The sequence below is a fragment of the Falco biarmicus genome, chromosome 3, assembly GCF_023638135.1.
Source record: "Falco biarmicus isolate bFalBia1 chromosome 3, bFalBia1.pri, whole genome shotgun sequence".
NCBI classification, from domain to species: Eukaryota; Metazoa; Chordata; class Aves; order Falconiformes; family Falconidae; genus Falco; species Falco biarmicus.
In genome coordinates, this window is record NC_079290.1 from 92,785,804 (window position 1) to 92,806,195 (window position 20,392).

The 20,392-nt window shown below is 49.6% G+C and overlaps 1 protein-coding gene across 2 annotated transcripts in view; it reads right to left on the minus strand.

Annotated features, from left to right (window-relative positions):
• PXDC1 (PX domain containing 1) overlaps positions 1–16,914 on the minus strand; it is a 32,364-nt gene extending 15,450 nt beyond the window's left edge. The window contains exons 1-2 of one of the 2 annotated variants that reach the window (XM_056332676.1): positions 16,725–16,914; positions 89–180 (exon numbers count right to left, since the gene is read on the minus strand). In XM_056332676.1, the coding sequence (XP_056188651.1) occupies positions 89–180; positions 16,725–16,899 (267 nt within the window). In that variant the 5' untranslated portion in view covers positions 16,900–16,914. Of the gene's footprint in view, positions 1–88; positions 181–14,163; positions 14,580–16,724 lie in introns of those variants that run through there. The other variant, XM_056332675.1, reaches the window with a different exon arrangement.
• Positions 16,915–20,392: the final 3,478 nt, after the last annotated feature.

Sequence of the window (20,392 nt, forward strand, 5' to 3'; positions counted from 1 at the left end):
AGCCCATCACTTTCTAATCTGCGTGAAAGGGCATGTCATCATGAAGGAGGAGTCAAGCTGGGCTAAATGTGGAACTTGGCTTACTCACCTTCCAGGGCATGTTTATAATAGTCTTCAGAAGCTTTTCCACTTCATTAAGTCTGGCTTCTATATCATGGGCTTCTTTTATTGTGATAAGCCCTAGAAACAAAGTAAACAGATCATGAGCATAGACAAAAGCATACTTTCACATGTAGACACACTTCAGCATTCACTCAAGAAGATGTGGGACAACCTCAAATATCATGCCTCCCAGAAATGTCTTTTAACCCACACAGATGATAAAGCCCAAACCCCAAACTGAGGTGGGTGTAGTTACAAGCAGAGTTGTAAGCCTGACACAAACTCAGCTGTTTATGATCACATTTAGGAGCTGCAAGACGAGCAGAAGTAGAACCACCTACGCCCTCACCCACAGGTCACTACACAGCATTCCCAGCAGTGATAATCAAACAGCCAGTTTTCTGCTGCCAAAAAGTATGATTCATCCTTTTTCCTGTCAATAAAAAGCATAAGAAACCCCAGGAAAACCAAAACCCACAATCCACAGATAAGAGGGAAAAACTAAACATAAGCTAAACAAAACCCTTTGAGGGCTGTCTTGTGTTTCTCTGCGTGTAAGCCCCAGTGAGCGGCCCAAGGAAGATTTCTCAGTATCATGTCCTTCAAGTGCAAAACGACTTCTTGGATTTCTTTTTTTTTTTAATAATCACTGAATTATCACAGTGCTGCAGAAGGGATTACAATGCTTCTAATTTTGAGTTGCTCAGTACAGGGATCTTTAACTGTAATACCATATTTTGTATGTGTAACCAGCAGGGCATCTGTAACTTCCCCCTCCTCTAGCAGACCCAGGGAAATACAGTGCAGGTTATATGCTCGTACAGGGAATATGAGAAGTATACCCTACAATCTTGCCTCCCTCTGGCAGCCCTTCTATTTCTGATCTTTGTAACCTATTTTTTCTAACCCAGTCATCGTTTCGCCTCTACATTTGTGCATCTTTTCTGGGTAGCAGGATATGCACATGAGAATGAAATACTGAAGAGATTATTGAATTTCACAAGCTCCACTGGTAAAAAACCACAACCACCAAAACAACAAAAACCTGGAGCAGAAAAAGACTCAATAAATCAAAACCATCAAAACTACAAATCTGCAAAGCAGTGTGAGAAACCAATATACTAAAATTGTGTTAAACTAAGCACGTCTCCATCTCCCTGTTCAAAAGGCAAACATATAGAAAGAAACATGAAACATGCACAGTGTGGAGACAACATCCACAAACAGTTTCAGTCTCCATCAGTCCTTGGTGTTTGTTACCAATGAGATACGATCCCGTACAAACTTTCCAGAGAAAAGTGTGACTTCGAAACGGTCAGCTCTCCTCCAATTACAGCTCTAAATAAAACAGATTGTCTCCAGAGCAACCAGGTTTACTTGACAGTTGTCCCACAAAAGTAGCCTGGTTGCATGAGCCTTTCTATTGCTTGACAGCCCCTCTTTTTACCTGGTTTTGTCCCTCACCCTGCTACAGCTTGCTCCCTCTTCTGACAGCAGAGCAGAGCGTACCAGCAGGCGTGTAAGGCAGGCAGCCGTGTAGCCTGCTTTGACCGGTGTACACTAGAGTCGGGTAGCTTTGCATGGAAATTCTCTGAAAGGCCGTAGACACAAATTAACTCATCTGCATGGGTCCACAGACCGTGTATTAGCTGGGTTGTGCTTGACATTACTGACCTGAACTGCAGACCAGCACCCTTCATCTTCCTAACTACTGGGTGTGAGCAAGCCTGGGTGGATCTCCTTCGCCCCTCCACAAATATGTTCTCATCCCACATCTGAAAACAAGTTCAAACCTTTCAAAAAGAAGTGGTTTCATCTGGCCTAAAAAAAAATAATGCTGCCAACAGCCCTACAGCTCAGACACCCACCTATGATGTTAGAAACACTGTCGCCGCGCTGTAGCCCACATCAGAGAAAAGAGAGCCAGCCACCCTGGTGCCAGCTACCGTGGGGTGTCTCCGCTTCTCCGGCTGGTCCGGATCCAGGCTGCATAAATACTGACACAGACAGAGCAGAGACGGCCCGACTGCGGCTCCCACCTTGCAGGCAAACACCTCATCGCTGACCCACCCGGGATTCAGCACCCAACTGCTCTCTCTCAAATCTGCCCTCAACCTCAGACCCTTTCCCAAATAAGCTTTTACTATTGAAACTAGCAGTTTACCAGGAAGAGGGATACTTTCAAACAAATCAAGATATTCAGACCAGGAGAAGAAAAAAAAAAAAAAAGAAAAAAAAAATCCACCTCACCAACAACACTGAGCATTCATCCCGTGAGGAAAACCAGCCAAGCAGTTAGGATTTTCTTTCATTAGTAATCAGGCAAAGCATCTGCAGCTCCAAACAGCCTTTTTATGCTTCAGCAAGAGAAGTTGGACAATGCCATCAGGCTGTTGCACTGTCACAGATCACCCAGTGGGAGGTTTTACAGCTTCTTGCTTTCACCAGGAATTTCCAGCCCTGGTATATTCCTCCTTCCAGCTCTTGGAAAGGCACCAGCCATGCAAACCCACACTCTGACTTGGAAACTGGCACAGACAACTTGTAACATCTGACATGATAAAAAACTATAAAAAAGCTTTTAGTAATACCAAAACTAAAAGGCAGACAGCGTAGGAAGGAGAGTGATACATCTGCTTGGACAGCTTCCTATATATGTGCTTAATGATTACAGATGCACAGCTTTGGGGTGTAAACCTGCTGACCTTACATGAATTCCCCATACAGGGAATTCAGTTTGGCGGGGCTAAAGCCTTCCTTTTTCATAGATCTGCAGTCCAAACACACAGAGAGCACTTGACTGATTATATACATACTGAACCCTGTCATTTCTTCTGCACTAGCCACAAAGTGTGTGAGGCTCTCATTTATCTGAACTCTACAAGTCTCTCTAAGAGTTAACAGATGCCCTTGTGGTTTGCAGTTAGTCATAGACTATGGTCCCACAACCTGAGGGATTGCTCACAACCCCACAGCCACACTAACCGGAGCAAGGCACTGCCTGCCCAGTCGGCTGGGAGCAGAAGGCCTTCGTCCCTGCTTTGGCTCCCCTGCAGCTCACCCTCACTGGTTGTTGCCATCACCACCAGCACATACGTGCATGAGGAACGCTGTGGTTTCACGATGTGAAGCCTCCTGTAGCAAGACTGCTTTAAGGTGCTCTCACCCTCCCCTGCAACTCATTTCCTCTCCCACACCACAACACAGCGCTGCCTCCGCTTTGCCAGCACCATTAGGTGAGCAGCGGGGAATACCTCGAGCTGCTCCTGTCAAAGGCTTCACCTCAGGAAACCCCAGCCTTTGCAGAAGCTGCAGCTTCTTTGCTTTGCAGCAAGAGACTGCAACTAGGACGCCCCACTGTGCTGGTCCTGGCTGAGCCCCACAGCAGCCTTCCCAGTGCTGTGCTCTCTTTTGGTAGCCAGAGAGGCGGTGATAACACAGCAGTGCTCCGGCTGGTGCTGAGCAGCGCTCCCACAGCATCAAGGCTGCCCCTCCAGCCTTCCCACCCCTCACCGCCAGGCTGGGGTGGGGGGCAAGATCTCGGGAGGGGACATAGTCGGGACAGCTGACCCAAACTGACCAACGGGTTATTCCGTAACGTATGACATCTGCTCAGATATAAAAGCTAAGAGAGAGGAGGAGGAACGGGGGGCATTTTTTATTTATGATGTTCCTCTTCCGGAGCAATTGCTACACATCCTGAAGCCCTGCTTCCTGGAGGTGGCTGAACATCGCCTGCTGATGGGAAGTAGAGGGTAACATCTTGTTTTCCTTCACTTCTGGATGCGCAACTTTCGGTACTGCTTCATTAAGCTGCCTTTATCTTGACACACAAGTTCTTTTTCACCCTGTTTTTTCTCCCCTACCCCCCATCCCTCGCCGCCCCTGTTCTGCTGAGCAGGGAAGTGATAGAGCAGCTTGGTGGGCATCTGACACCCAGCCAAGTCAACCCACCACACTCATTCAAGCTCCTTTCTCACCCAGGCACTGTACTGAGTTTGAGCAGGCATCAGGACTTGTATAAAGAAGGGTCACAGAACCGCACCCAAGCTTTTCAGCTTTATTTTTCACTTTGGGGGGGGTTCTCTCCTGCCCATCTTCTTTTTCCTATTTGGAAGCTTTGATGAGGCTGAGAGAAAGGGAAAAAAAACCAAACCCAGAGGCTGGTGTAGAATCTCCAGATGCTAGAAACGCCTGAACAAACAGGCACATGCACATGCCAGTTGAGTCTGCAGACAGCGTCCAGCACCTCCATTACTCATTAACCCCGACACAAACACACCACAAGGTGGATGCATCTGAAGTGTACAGGACTCACTGGCCACGTATGCAGCATCTGTATGGCAGCTACAACATGTCCTGAGGCTGTTGCTTCTGCCCACAGACCATAAATACACGCCATTCTTTCCATCCAGGGCTTTTAGACCCTGAGAACCCTTATTGAGACAGTTTGCTATAAAATAAAAATAAGATATAAAAGTAATACACCAGTAAAGGAACCAGTAGCCTGGATCCAGTTGCGCTTTCTTCCACTTGTTCAGTCATGAAACAGAGCTGAGCTCAGAGCTGGGAAAACTTTTAGTGAGGTCATGGTGAAAGGCTGTTCTCATGCTTTTTCCTCTGCCCCGGCCCCTGTCTGACTGCTAATGGAAAACATGTGCATACTCCTCCCAGGAAAACTTTGCTCTCCATCTTGTTACCAGTGCTGTGCTTGGACAATTAACTATCATTTCAAGTGATTTAAATGCTATAAACACCTATGTTTATAGGGCTTGAGGTAAACTGGAGCCCCACCAGCTCCTTTTTTACCACAAACTCTGTTGCCAAATACCACAAACCTCTAAGATTTCTTCACCCTGCACACAAGGAAGCACACACGCTGGTGACGGGAGGGACAATACAGGCACACCGCCTGACCCAGAGTGGCACTCACCTGCACCTGGGATATTTGTGTTACGTTCTGCTGTGTGCACAACCCCCATAGTCAGCAACCTCATTCAATCCCTTTGACATCTCCTCTGCCCCCTTCCAGACCAAGAGCCCCAGGCAGAGTCTTTAAGACTGGGTGAAAAGGATTTGCCCACAGTTTGAGACCAAGAATACATAGCAACTTTACGCATAGCAACATGTCTCTGGAAAAACACTGCACAAACAGCACCAGAGACCTGCAGCATCCTTCCCACTCCGGGACCCTGTGCCAGAGCAGCTGCAGGAGGCTGAGCGAGCAGGCCAGCAGCTGCGTACCTGGCATGCTGGTTCATGGCGTGGGAGAGGGGCCCAGAGCTGCAAATGAGCAGGAAACGAGCTCAGCAGAGGAAGAGAACGAACTGGGAGCCAATTCCTGATGTCGACACACAAGCCTCGGTAGGCCTGTCCTATTACTGCCACATGAGCCACCAAATCTGCAACTAATGACGTTTTGACAACCACAGATAATGCACTGCACGCTTCTATCCAACGAGGCGGGACAGGAATCACAGCATGTGCTCCGTGGCTCGTAATAAAATCACAATGCAGTCCCGACGGTCAGCGTCCATGAGGAGCACACTGTCTTAATCCTCTAGTGCCTTCCAAGGAAGAGTAAGTTCATACCTAAGTCAAGTATGTCTCATATGCCATCTCTGATACACAGAGGCCTGCTTTTCTGGAGATGTGTTGCTATGTACATGTCACTATGTATACATGATCTCAAACTGTGGGCAAACTCTGTTTCTCCAGTCTGAAAGACTCCAGGCCTGTGGCCAGGGGAGGAACAAAGAATGCCCAAGAGATCTCCTACTTTCTCAAAAGCAGTTCAATATGTATAGAAAGTTGAGCAAGAGCAGAAGCCAAGGTGTACTTTCTGAAGATGTGTGTGCAAGATGGAATGGCGATACTCCTAAATGCTATGTATTTTAGTATGTACATGAAGATTAAAATATTGCATTGAGCCATCCTCACCTAATCCTCTCTTCACCTGCTATGGGAAAACTGCAGAGTAGATATCAAAGTGAAAAAAGGAGTAGCAAATAAATCCAGGGAGAAATCCTACTGTATTCTGCTAACCTGTACTGCAAGAAAGATTTAAGGCCTATCGATTCAGATCTATAGCCCATTCTTCTCTCTTTGTGCAAGCCCACGATTAGGGATTTCAGATCTTTAGGGAAGACAGATTATCCGTCTTGCACAGGAGACTGCTACTCTGCTCTCTCTCCTGGCCAGACTGTGTGGCTTCAACAGGACATAGGCCCCTTTCCCCCAGCTACAGTATTCATTAACACTGCAGTGCTCAATCTTTTTTGTCCCATACCCTCATTCCTTCTTTCCATCAGATATGTTCTAACCCATGTGTGTGCACACACAGAATTCAGGATGCAGATGGAGCGACAGCAGTAAGGTCCCAGCCGTGAGAGGAGGTATACAGAATCATCACAGAATAATGTCCAATGAGACAGTCCAGTCTGGTTCATCCAAAGAAGAGCCAAGTCCAAAGTCAGATAAGGCTGCCGGGGACCATGTCCAGTTGACTTCTGATTATCCCCATGGACAGATATTCCACAGAATCATGCAGGAACTGAAGCTACCTAGCTGGGACATGGATCAGGGCTCAAAGGCAACTCAGCCCAATGCTTTCTGATATTTTGCTCCTTTGCACCGCTTCCCATTTCTTTCCTCTGCTGAAATGGGCTCTTCTCAGTATCACTTCATCTGGCATCTTTCCCTCCTTCATGGCCACGATGCCTCTCTCCTCCCAGTGGCTACCCTGGTAGCATCCCTCCTCCCCACAGACACATGTTCCTTCAACCACGCTGCCTGGGAACTATGGCATTAGCCACCTCAGACTGGACTCTGAAGAGGCCAGAACAGCTCCCACTTACAGCTGCCTCCTCTCTGACAAAGGGGAATAGGATAAAAGGTTTTTAGAAGGACAAAGGAATACTCAGTGGTATGTAAAGGCAGGAAATTAAAAAAACCCAGCAGATGGGAAAGCTTGTTTCACACTTTTCTTCACTAACTCTGTAGAAATGACACTACAGGAATCCCTTAAGTCCAAAGACTTGATAAGATCCATAGAAGGGCAAATAATTACAGGCAATCAGGGATATCAGATCTCCAATTACTAGAGACCAGGGTCGTCACTTTGCTGTTTCTGCCAGTTATTTAGGCTGTCCTCTGTAGCATCTGGTTCTCATCACTAGGGACAGGAGCCCAGAGCTAGCTATGGCACTGGTCTGACTTAGTCTGGCAGCTCTGGCAACATTTCTTCGATGCCTCTTGCCTAATTCTACAACACCCCTCTCTTGGGGCAGACACACTTGCCCCTTGCCCTCGTGGGGAAATTCATCTGTCTCATATGACAAGAGTCACTACAGTCTCTAAAGCCTTTACAGAGGGTTTTCTATTTATACAGTATCACTGACAAGATCCACCTCGGTGGCATTACTTGGGGAGCAGTGAAAAGGATATGATGGAGTTGAAAAGAGTGGTGCAGGGAGGTGGATTTTCAAAATTTCTTACATGTTGTGCTGCCCTTCTTAAACAATGTTGGAAGAACAAAATAGGGACAAGTTTTTTCAAGAGGTACGAGTATGCAAAGTTCATGTAAGTCACTCCACACTTTTAGAAGTCTCACTAGGTAGCAACGAGCGTATTGAAGAAGATACTGAGAGAAATGTGTTAGATGGAGAAAGATAAGGAGTTCTCAAAACCCTGCCTGCACTGCACACACCCAATTCTAACACAGGCCATTTCTTCTTTTGCAGTTCATATGCAGGAGATGTAAAAATATAGATGGAGCAAAGTCCTGTGCAAACAATCGTCAGACTGAAATCCCCCAGAGCAGAGGCTGTGACCACGGCCACCTGAGGACCCTGGAACACTCAAATACCTATGCAAAGCAAGGAGGAAAGTTAAAAGCTGAGAAGTCCAGGCCCTCCAGCAGCTGATGGGCTTTCCACACATGCATCATTATTATTATTATTATTATTGTTGTTGTTATTATTGTTATTGTTGTTGTTATTATTATTATTATTATTATTGGATCTCCCAGGATCTCTGGAGGGGACGCAGCACCTTCTGGTGACAAAACTCAGCAGACAGGCTTTCCCCACAAGGCTCCCGGTCCTGATCCCTGGTGAGCCACAAGAAACAAAAAGGTGTCAAAGAAGCATGAGATAAAAGCAAACAAAGCAGCAAAAACCTGACTAAAAATGCAAGCTCCCACAACCATTTTTAGTGCTGATTTCTTATCAGGTGAGAACTGTCATGAAAAAAACAACCTCATTTCCATCCTTTCCACCAAAATCCTCCCAGACATGTTGCCTCAGTCCACCACAAAAAGGTAACTTGTGCCTAGCGTTGTAACAACACAGCCAGCTTCCATTCATCTCCATCATTACTGATGAACCATGAAATTCAGCTAATAAAAACCAAACCCAGAAGCCCCAAACTTAATTTTGGTTATACAGCCCTGCTAGAGCCTGATAACCAGAAGCTGCATCCTTTGTCTGCCAGACAGAAGCTCTGAGCAAACTCTGCTAATGAACTGTTGACAATGTCAACAATGAAAGGAGCACAATAGATGCAGTGTATTTATCTTTATTGTCACAGCACCGAAACAGCTGCTGTCTGTGGAAACCACTATGCTGCTTCTGTAGAGCTCCCTCTTCTCATAAATCACACTCCCAGATGGTCTTGTAAACAACAACAACACTATAATGCAGCATATAGAAAACCGTAAGTTATGAATGCGACATTTGCAGGCAAACATAACATTCTTGGGCCAGCTCTTCAGGAACTGCCTTCTGCTTTGTGCAAGTCCGTCCGACAGCAACCCTGGAGGAGCTTCCCATGTGCTTCCAGGTGCACAGCCACTGGGACAGAGAAAACAGCCGATCAGCTGCTTCCCGCATGAGGCAACCAGGCTGGAGGGCAGGCACAAGCCTTAGAGCCAGAGCTCAGCACTAGTCACCTGGGAGGGATGGCTCAGGGTCTGCTGCAGGTGAAGCGACTACCTGTACGCTACAAGGCAGGCTGCAGACACAAAGTTTCTATGGGAAATCTCCACCACTACTGGAGAACTTCTACGGACAGACAGCGGTTGCGTGCCAGCAAGGCAGAAGGGAACCGAGAAGTTCCAGAGAACCACAGATAACCACGGATGGCAGCAAGCTGGTGAGGGAAGCAAACCTGGAGGCAAAGAAAGGGAACAGAAAGCGGCTCAGGGAAAGCAACTTGGAGAAACAGAGAGAATAACAGAAAGGAGACCAATGATGGAAAAAGGCCAGGGCAGCGCAGAATGAGTCAGAGGAGACATGAAAAGAAGGAAAAGGGAGGAAAATGAGCACTTTGGGAAGAGAGGTTCCATCTGAAAAAAAACCCCAGTCTGTAAGACTGGAGAGAGTTTCTGACTTGATGGCTCAGATTATCAGAGCAGGACCAGGCATTACACAAAGGCACAATATGAACAGTGACACTGGAAGAGCATCTGAGCCTCTGTTCTGATGACAAAGGCAACAAAACAGTGGCAGAGGAGGATTGCCAGAAACTGCCCTGCCACTTCAGGGCAAAACAAATCCCAACTATGAAAGGTTACTAATGTGCTCTTCTGGCTTCCTGGTCCAGCACTTCAGGGGCTGATCCTGCCCACCCTGAAGTCAAGAGGCAGGCTGACCGCACTGAAGTTGGATCAGGTTCTAGGATAAATCTTAGATAAAACACCCTCAGGAGTAATATTTAGAGAAAACAGGAGGGAGAATACTTTTCCAGGTTTATACTTCACTTCCAGTGCTATTGGGGCTGTTGCAACTATCTCTAAATCATCAGTTTTAAGTCAGCTTCCAAGTCCATAGTGCTGCCTTTCTCATGAAGACTGATTTAAATACAAAAGTTGTTTATTTTGCATATAGAAACAGACCATTTAGTAACATTAGGCTGTGTTCTAGCTCTGCTAAGAGTGAATTATCCTGCGTTTTTCTGTGATCCTCTTTTGTGCACTTGCCTAGAGCAAGGGATGAGCACATTTCAGACACAAATAAAATACTAGCGACTTACTGGTAACATCACAGTGAATCATATTTAGTCACCCTGCAGGTATGCACATACCTAACCTTGTTTACCAGCTTACTAGGAAGATGCCTTGTGTTGTTCAACGTCCTTGGCCCTTAGCATCATAGTACACTCCAGATACAGAAAGCGCAATTTGCCACGTGTTCTTATTAATTATCAAAGACAAGACCAGACTGTGTGAATGCCACACTCCCCCGCAGGACCTCTCCTCTTCTCATATCAAAGAAAGGGTAAAAGGAACAGCCACTGCAGAAAACTATACCTCCCATCCCCTCCTCTGTAATCTCAAAGCACTCAGCAGCTTTGAGAAATACAGAGCATTGTGGAAGCCAGTCCAAGGGGACGAGGGGTGGAGAAAGGAAAGGAGAGGATGGTTTGCTGTTGCTGAGCAAGAAAAGGAGCACACTCCTGCTCAGTATGAGCTGTTTGCTGAAACCAGCAATAATGGCAACAACCAACTTTTTCTAATATTGCTGACGTTTTAACAACAAAAAAAATCTTCTTTTAAAAAGTTAATAACATGAAATAGCTCAAGCTTCCACTCCTCAACCATATCCCTTTGTAATGTACTGCAGCATGACTGAGCTGTAGGATAATGCCAGCCCTTTTAAGGCTCCTTAGGCAAATCTGTAGGGACTTTGGAGTCCTTCAATGCAATGCAAATTTGGTTTGCAACACTTTACCACTTCCTCCAGATAAAAGGCACAGCTAATATTCACCTCCTTTCAGAAAGCCTAAACCACACACACACACATATACAAACTCACATACATATGCATATACATTTATACATATATAAAAATACACACAAATGTATATGACTGAACACTAACACACACAAGAGTGTGCTTTTGTCAGGTTTTTTTTTGGATGAAGTATATTGAGCTTCACTGTAGGCAGCAGGATGTCTGCTTTTAAACAGGACATTAAGAAACCATGCTTATTGTAAGGACCAGACATGCCCCATGCCATCTCTTGTTACACCTAAAGCTTTGCATCAGTGTCACTTATTTAAATGAGATTTTTATGTTTCAGCTTTGTGCAGTTACACAAGGCTGTGGCCAGTCACTTTAACATGCTGGTATGATGAAGCGTTCTCTATACAGAGAAGCACAGTCTATAAAGTAATTTTCTTTAGAGCAGGAGCAGCATAATTCTAAACAGCGTATTACTGAAATTGTGAAGTGCACTGTGATTGCTTAGAAACTGCTCCTGATTTTCATTTTATCTCTGTTGCAAAGGTAACCCCCACCCTCTCACCGAGCTGAACAGATCATAATCTGCTTATATTGGGTTTCGATTTTTCAAACCCTGGACTGATTATGCCTTGCTCATTCCTGATTCTACTGAAGTCAGTATGCCTGTTCCCGAGATAAGGGTAAGTGAAGGTTGCTGGCTCCAGGTATCGGGCAGGAATCGAGCATCACAGGCTGAGGACGCTTACTCTTTCCCAGCTGCTGATGCACTAGTGGTGTGTGTTACCTGGGACTGTCAAGTAAAACCAGTGCACGGGACTATAATCCCGTCTGGCCCCAACAAAACAAGCGATGCTTCAGAGAGATGCTGTGAAAACAGTTCAATACTTTGCAAAAGCTGTGGTGGGTCTTGAGGCAGAAGAGGAATCATGCTCCCATCAGAGAGGTGCTGAGGAATGAGCACAGCTTAAGGATGCGCAGCGGGTCCTGTGCCTCAGCGGTGGGCAGCGAGCACACGGGGAAGGGGGGCAGGGGGCCAGGGCCAGCAAGGACCAAGTCCATCTGGCCACAGACCCCGCACATGCCCCAGCGCAGCTGCCAAGCTACTCTTCAGAGCCCCATAAAGCCAACAAGTACAAAGGCCACCGCCACCCTGGGAAGTCAGATTTTCATCACAGTGACCCTGGCAGGTGCTGTGCCCTGCTGCCTCGCTCCACACCCACCCAGCATCCTCAAAAGCCGGAGGACCACGTACACTTAAAGGCCACGTTATTTAGAATTTACTGCCGCTCAGCACTACTAAAAGTCACGCTCGCAGTACCTTAGGTAGGGCACCCGCAGTGGATAATGAATTTTCGCAATACTTTAGACCCCTGACCAGCAGCCTCACCGCGCCCGGCGCTGGAGCACGCTGCGCCGCGCACACGGCCGGGCTGGGGGGGGCGGGCAGGGAGCCCCAGCGCCGGCCAGGCCCATGCCCCCTGCCTGCACCCACGGGGGGACGCACACAGCCCCCCTGCGGCACCCAGCCCCGCCAGCACCTCCCACCCCGCAGCCCTGCGCCCACCGCCCGCAGCCCCGCTCCCCCCCCAGCCCCGCGCCGCCCGCAGCCCTGCGCCCAAGCCCCGCAGCCCCGCAGCCCCCCCAGCCCCGCGGCCAAGCCCCGCAGCCCCGCAGCCCCCCCAGCCCCGCGGCCAAGCCCCGCAGCCCCGCGCCCCCCCCAGCCCCGCAGCCCCCCCAGCCCCGCGGCCAAGCCCCGCAGCCCCCCCGCCTGCAGAGGGCACTCGGGGCCTGCGAGTGGCGGCGCATCCCCGGCGCCCGCCCAGCCGGGCCGCCCCTCCCGGCAGCGGCGAGGGGACAGCCCAGCGCCGGGGGACACCCGCCGGGGAGCGGGCTGCGCCTCCCGTCACCGGGAAAGGTTTACGCCTTTTAAAATAAGGCTCCCCCCCGCCCCCCCCAAGCCCACCAGCTGGGGTCAGGGGTCTGGCAGGGCAGCGCAAAAAGACCTGTCTCGCCTTCAGCCCCCATCAACACACGGGCGAGGCCGCCCGGGGGAGGCCGGCTGGCGCTGCGCCCCCCGGCAGCCAACACAGCCCGATGGCACACGGGCAGGGTCCAGAAATAGATCCAGTGGATCTACACCGGTATGCAGGGTGGAGACCCAGCCCTCAGAATGTCAAAACGCAGACCTTCTGCAAGGGGTGTGTGGGTGTGTGTGTGTGTCACATTAGCATGGTGAGAGGCGAAGTGACAGCCCGGGAGGACTGGGAAGTCCTCCCACAGAGGAAAACATACACAATATATAGGCTTCGCCCCAGTCCTGTTCAACCTAGTCGTTTATGTGGTCACTCAAACAACTGGAGAGACTGGGAGAGCTACATCCATCGTCAGATGAGCGGGCGCTCTGCACCGCTCTACACACTTGATTGGAGCAAAACGCATCGTTGCATCTAAAAAACCACCCCAAACGTTGAACAAATTAAAACCACCCTCAAGGCAACTGAACAGGTACATTCTGCTCCTGCACAGGGCGGGGCGAGGATGGGCAGCATCCCCCGAGCTGGGTTAATCCACTTCAGGCACGAAAAGAGCAAACGCGGCTCCAACCGCTGGTGCAATTCCCCTGTTTTGCAGAAGTTATGCGAGGAATGATGCCAGCTCCCAGAGTCGCTCTGTCCACTGGCAAGCGCCGCAGTCTCTTTTTTTTTTTTTCTTATTTTTTTCTTCCCTCTCCTTGTGGCAAACAACATACCAACATGCGGAGATTTTTCAGTTACAGCCCTTCTCCTGCCAACAACTCCCCCTGCCCTTCCCCGGGAAGCCTCGGGGAGGCCGGCGGCAGCGGGGAGGGGCTGCGCGAACGGGGACCCCGCTGCTGCCCCGGCCCGCAGCCCCCGTCGCCGCACAGCTGGGGACAGCAGCGGGGCTGGGGTCTCCCTCCCGTGGGAGCCCGGGGCCCGCGGGGCATGCCCCCCTGGACTGCGGGACAGCTCTTCACCCCCGCCGTGTATTTACAAAAAACCCCAAAATAACAAAAAAAACCCAACCGCAAACCAAAAACCCAAACAACAGAAATCAACAGCCCGGGAGGAGTTTCCAACAGCAAAACGCCTCCGCAGCTTTCCAGCTCCCCCCACCCCGTCCGGCCCCGCAGCGGCTCCGGCTCCATCACCCCCTTCCCTCCGCCGGGGGACCCGCCCGCCCCGCCGCCGCCGCCGCCGCCGCCACCGCCACCGCCCCGCCACCGCCGGGCAAGCGGCAGCGGCTGAACGCTCGCCCGCTCGCCCGCCCCGCAGCGAGGGCCGGGGGCTGCCCAAACCTTGGAGCAAGGGGGAGCGGGACAGCTCGGGCCGGTCCTCGGGGAAGGAGTCGAGGAGCCGCTTGAAGAGGCGGCCGAGGTCGGAGTAGCTGCGGTGCAGGTAGAGGATGTTGCGGTCCGACCACTCGGTGCGGATCTCGTAAAACTCCTCCTCGTCGCCCCGCCGGCTGATGATGAGCCGCCGGATCCCGTTCACCCAGCAGCCCCGCACGTACATGTTCACCAGCGAGGTGCCCTCAAACACGGCCGAGGCCATCCCGCCGCCGCCCGCGCATCCCCCGCCGCCGGCGGAGGGCGAAGCGCACCGCCCCGCGCCGCCGCGGCCAAGTTAAGAGGAGGAGGAGGAAGAGGAGGAGGAAGCGGGAAGGGGGGGTGCCACCCGCCGCACGGCCCCCCCGGCCCGGCCCGGCCCGGCCCGGCCCTGCCCTGCCCGCCGGGGCTGTGCCGCCTCCCGGCGCCGGAGGGAGGGGGCGGGCCCGCAGCGAGGGGCCGGCCCGGTCCCCCCCGCCCCGGCTCCGCCGCGCCCCCGGCACCGACCACGGCGGCCCTCACCCCCCGGGGCGGGCGGCGGGGCGGTGCGGTGCGGTGCGGTGCGGCCCGGCTCCCCCGGCGCCGCAGGAGGGCACCGCCCCCCCCGCCCGCGGCCGCTCTGACCCCCCGGCCCGGCCCGGCCCCGCGGCCGGCGCCCACCCCTCCGCCAACAGCCGCCGGCCCCGCGCCGGGATCCTCCTCTTCCTTCTCGGGACAATTCCGCAGGCGCCACGGGCAGGATGAGGACATTTTTTCCCCTCCCAATGACCCCAAAAGTTTGGTTTTGGTTTTTTTTTTTTCCTTTTTTTTTTTAAAACTTCCAGGCCCGCCAGCTGGGGCAGGCAAAGGGGGAAGAAGAGCTTGTGCCGCCTCCAGATGCAGCGTGCGGGGCTGCCATCCCCCCCCCCCCCCCCCCCGCATCCCGCAGCACACAGGGTTGGGGAGCATCCCTCTGTGTCCCGGGGAGCATCCCTCTGTGTCCCAGGGAGCCCTCCCGGAGACCCCGGCAGCCGTGCAGGCATCACCGGGGAGAGGTAGGTCCATTAAAAAGGAAAATGGAGGAAAAGCGGGAGAAAGGGGTGCACGGCTGGTGCCTGGGACTCCTTCAGCCTTGGGACACCATTCCTGAGGGAGCCTCCAGCAGCATCACATACGGGAGGGAGATGGGGGGCTTGCAAATACTTGCAAATCCTCCTTCCTACGAGGACCCGAAGCTCTGTCTTAACACCCCAAGAACGGGCTACGGGGAGAGCTGGCGGGGCCTTCAGTAGCCAGCTGCAGGCATCTGGCAAAACTGGAGACACAATGTAAAGCAAGGAAGTGTGTGGAAAATACCTGGATGCCTGAAAATGCCTAGAAGCTGCAGGGTTAAGATATACATACTGAAGGTGAAGTGAATGACAGCGCTGTGAGGTGGGATGCATCACCTGGGACTGGCTCTGCCTGAAGGCAGCAGCCTCCGGTGCCTCTGGCACCTTTGGCTTTCTGCTGCTGGGGGGCTTGGAGGGGCCGGGGGAGGCAGTTGGGGTCATGCTGTGGCCTGGGGCTGAAGAGACCCTTCCTGTTCGTATAATCTGGGGAGGTCAGAAGGTTGTTGCACTCACACTACGTATCACCAAATTTAAGCCAGTTTTTGCCAGTGTGACATCTGTGGCTCGGGAGGCCAGGAGTTCACACGGGAACAGTTCGGGTGCCGTTTAACTGCTCAGAAAAATCAGCAGAACCCAGAGACGTGACCGCTGTTAGGGGTATCAGCCAAAAAGCGGTGGTTGGAGAACATCACAGCCGGATCACCGTGGGACTGTACAAGTAAGCATGGCAGGGGGGGGCACAGAGGTGAAAGATACTTAATAGTTTTCTGTAAAGTGCATAATTAAATAACTAAATCACACTCTTTTCAATAGATAACATGTTGCTCGTAACTGCCTGCATCATTTAGGTGCCACATGCCTCTATGGTAAACCAACCCCAAACTAATAAATGCAATGATGTCCCAATCTCTCTATTCAAATACATAATTGTACCTTTTCTTGAATTAACTTCTACATAACAAAACTGGTTTTAATTCACTCTGAAGCACGGTCATATGTAAAGAATGCAAACAACAGCTCCATCTCTCCCAACAGAAAGGCAAGTGCCTGTTTACTGCAGCCTCACTCTACAGCACCTGCAGACATTTCTTTAGAGAAATCTGGATTTTTCACAGCAGGATAGGCAATACTTCAGATGTTGGAGTGGATCCTGAGGCGCTCAGCACCAATTCTTACCAAACTGACTTCATTCAGAACAGCCCTGGGCTCATAGCTGCCATACAAACCCAAAGCAAACCCGAAGGCACATGCTTTCCAAGAAGAGCTGTCTACCCCTGTCTGGAGCAAAGCTGTGGCAGAGGCCCACCAATTTCACCTTGGATCACCACAAAAAGGGTTTTCACATCACTATTGGGCTAGGCATCTCCCAAGTACCCCGTATTAGCTGTTCAGAGTATTCAGCACAGGAAATTCAACACAGGAAAGGGAACTGTTGTGAACCTTTGTACTGTAGGAAGATCTTCACACAGCTCCTTTTGTTCAGGGCAGGCTTTTGTAATCCCTCCTCTTGTTCCAGTACATGGTGGTCTTCCCAGTTCTTCCATGTAAAAACAAAACATGAAAATAAAATGACTTCTCTTCTGAAAGTTGCTGTGGTAACCTGAAATAGCCACATGTCCTAAGGAAGCAAAACTTCTAGGAAGAGAACTGCGAGAGTAACCCCCTTTTTTAAAAGATGTCAGCCTTGTGTTGCTTCTATTTCAGCAGGGAAAGCACTTGACTTCTGCTCATTCTGACTGGTATTTTCTGCCTTTGCAATAAAGTGATTTTTGCTGTTGTCAGCCTGCCCACAAACTGCATGTCAATCAGCACCCCTCCGAGGCTCTCAGCACCTTGTCAAAGCTCCGGCTTCAGCTGGACTCTGCAAGGTCTTGGTTGGGGGTCCCCAGCTTCTGCTGGGCTAAGGGTGGCAGGCACTGTCCTGTAGGCTCAAGCATTAAGTGTTGAGTTCTATTTTTCTCTCTCAATCTGACTGGTGCCAAACTTCCAACTTAATTAAAATATTCAAATCACACAAAACCCTATGTGCCTTTCACTGCCTGCTCATGAAAAATGAGTGTATGCTGAAAATTCTACATTCTAAAGGGCTTGAAGCTGGCATACTGATGCCAGATGAAAGGTAGAAGTACTCCCATGCCCAGCGCTGCGCATGCAGGATCAGTTCATTATTTCCCCATGAGTATGATCCTGTTCCAAAACCCAGAATCTTAGTCCAGTAAGTACAGAAGTACAACATCCCCATTTTGAACCAGAAAGTAAAACTGTGGCACAGCTTTAAATCCTGCCACTGAGGACTTCTGGTGTGGTCACCCATCGCCTGTGGGCGAGTTGGTAGCTCACCACGATTTAATCTTGTTCTCAGTTTAGGCGGCAGAACATGCGTATATACATCCTCTCACCCCTCAGGTATGCTCCTGAGCGTCCCTATACAGCAGTGTAATGCCAACCAGCCACTAAATCTGGGTACGACTGGTGTTCATGAAAGTTGGGTTAGTAATAATCACCTGTTACGGTGAAAGGACTGCAGGATTATGGCAAAGGTCTCTTGAGGCAGGACTTGCAAGATTATCTGCAGCGCGGAATGTAAAATAGGTGTGCAGGAAGGATGGACAGTCCCAAAGGACATAGACATCTTCCAGATGAAAGCATCTTTTATTATCAGTACTGTCTGTTCTTGGTCTACAAATTATTTCCATTGTACACTTCTTTTAAAAGTACATAGAGGGTGGGAATTTGCATTTGACAAGTTTTCCGTGTGTACGCAGCATGGGCAGAGGCACTGTGCAGCAGCTGCTCTTCAGCAGAAAAGGGGAAACGTGTATTTGCCTTTCTTTAAGGAAAGGTTTTTATCAAAACACATATTATTCCTTCTTATGTGACATGTAGGGTTACTGTTTTCCATACTTATATTTCGAGACAAAAGTAATTAGTGGCAATTGCACCTTAGAGAATAAAGATGCTGACTGCGTATGTTTTATCCCCATGCATTTTTGTGATCTTACTGTCTCATTGGAGTCATAAAATGTTACGGTAATGCACACATTTTCTTGGCCACTTACTAGTTTGATTTCTACCTAACAATTTTCCAGTCTTGCATTTTAGTTTCACAAACTGCTAAGAAAGTTCCTTCATTTGAAATACATGCAGAGTACTTACCACATACTGTTAATCAGCTTGCTGAAAGGACTCTGGCCCTGTGAAAGCTACTCTGGCCAAAACTTCCCTCTCAAGTCTTCAACTGATTCAAACGCAACCATGATGCAGCAAAATTGTCTGAATTTGAGAAGAGGCCAGGGCCAAATCATGGGGCTTAAGAAGCCCAAGGGCAGGTAACTCTTGCCTTTTACACTTGCAATGTGAACCATGGCTAGAAACACAAATTTTCATTCAAAGTTGAATGAGCCTGTCATTCTAACCTTGCGCTGCACTGTGACATCTCAGTCCTGTTTTTTCAGGTTTCTTCATTGGTATATAATTGGAAATTACAGGGATATGCTTGCCTTCTGTCATACACAAGCAAGCTGTGAAGACTTCTGAAAGCTATTTCCATGCTATCTACATTTTCTCCACGTGTCCTACACCCTCCAGTCCACTGTAGCACCTTCTTTTATCCTCATGAGTTATAGTCCCCAATAGTAATCATCTCCCAGACTGCATCTGCATTTGGGAGGAACTTCATCTAAATGTCTAAGAAGATCTCTCCCTGGTTTGTTTGAAAGTCATTTTAGGGCTCCCTTTTGTCATTAGGCCTTCAACCCCCTTAGCAGAGAGGCATGATGATTCACCCTCTTTCTCTCCACATCCATGCAGGGTAGGAAGAGGGTTTTGTACTATATTTGTAGTTAAATTCCTCATTTTTGGCAATAGGCTTTATAATAAGTAGTAAGGAATATCCACTACTGCAAACAGGGGATAAAGAAAGTAGCTTTCATCTTCAGGAAAAAACAGACGGTATCTTTCGTGAGCGCGACGAGTGAAGCTGGAAGATTTCACGACTTCAGTTTAGATCATTAACCTCTTTAGAGGAAATAGATTATTGAAATAGCAGCAGCCACTAACCAGGTAACATGCATCTCCACCTGAAACAGATGTGAGAGGTGTTGCAGAGCCCCTCTGGTGCAGGAACACCTAAAGGCAATGAATCCCATGGAAAAGCTCAAGGACAGAGGCAGGCTGAGAGGGGCAGGAGGAGAACAACACCTGCCTTGGGGTAAGAGGCTCTCTGGTTGTTCAAGTCTTCTTTTGCTCAAGGAAGCTGACTTTCTACATTTTTGTAAATAAGCAAAAATTGCATCCAAGGCACCTGGATCCCTTAAGAATTGCTCCTTCTAACTAACTGTTCAAGACCCAAAGATTTCATCAAGACACTTAACAAGCCAAAAAGCAGTCATAGCTCCCAAGCCTGGAGTCACCAAAGGCCTCTTGCCTGCTGACTTTTAAAAATCATTCCTGCCATGAAAGTGTGGATGGCCTGGACCCTGCAGTGAAGGAGAGTCACATTTCCAGCCTCAGCTAGCGGATTTGTAAGCCTGGGAGACCAGAGCCTTTGCAAAGATGCTCGGTTAGCTCATTCTGCTCTGTTGCCAGTGTGGCGTTGGAATAAATAAAATGCTTACCTACTGCTTAACAGTACCAAAAATAATTTGGAAAGCAAGAGAGATTGAAGCTTTATCCACTTACACAATTATTGAAAAGAAATAACGAGTTCTAAAAAGCCACCTGCACCTCTGTAATACCTGCAATGTAGAGTGGGCACTCTTTTTCTGTTCTCCCATGATGTGCACCCTTCTCTTAAAAGGTTTTTTTTAATGTGCAATCCAAAGGCAAAGCAGCCTCTCCTGTTCTAGTCTTTAGTTCATATGACAAGATCGTCCCTTCTGAACACCCCTGGTGAGAGGGAGCCCTTGAAGAAATGAGCTACTGACTGAAACATCCTTTCATGCTCCTGTGGGGCTGTTAGACTGCGAAAGGTTTGCATGCACAGCCAGAGCACTGCTGGGACTGTGTATTCTCACTTTGTTCTCCTCCTCTCTCCCCCAGGCTGATTCTGTGAAGTACTGAGCCCTCCTGGAGCCAATGGGAGTTAAAAAAGTACTCAATATCCTTCC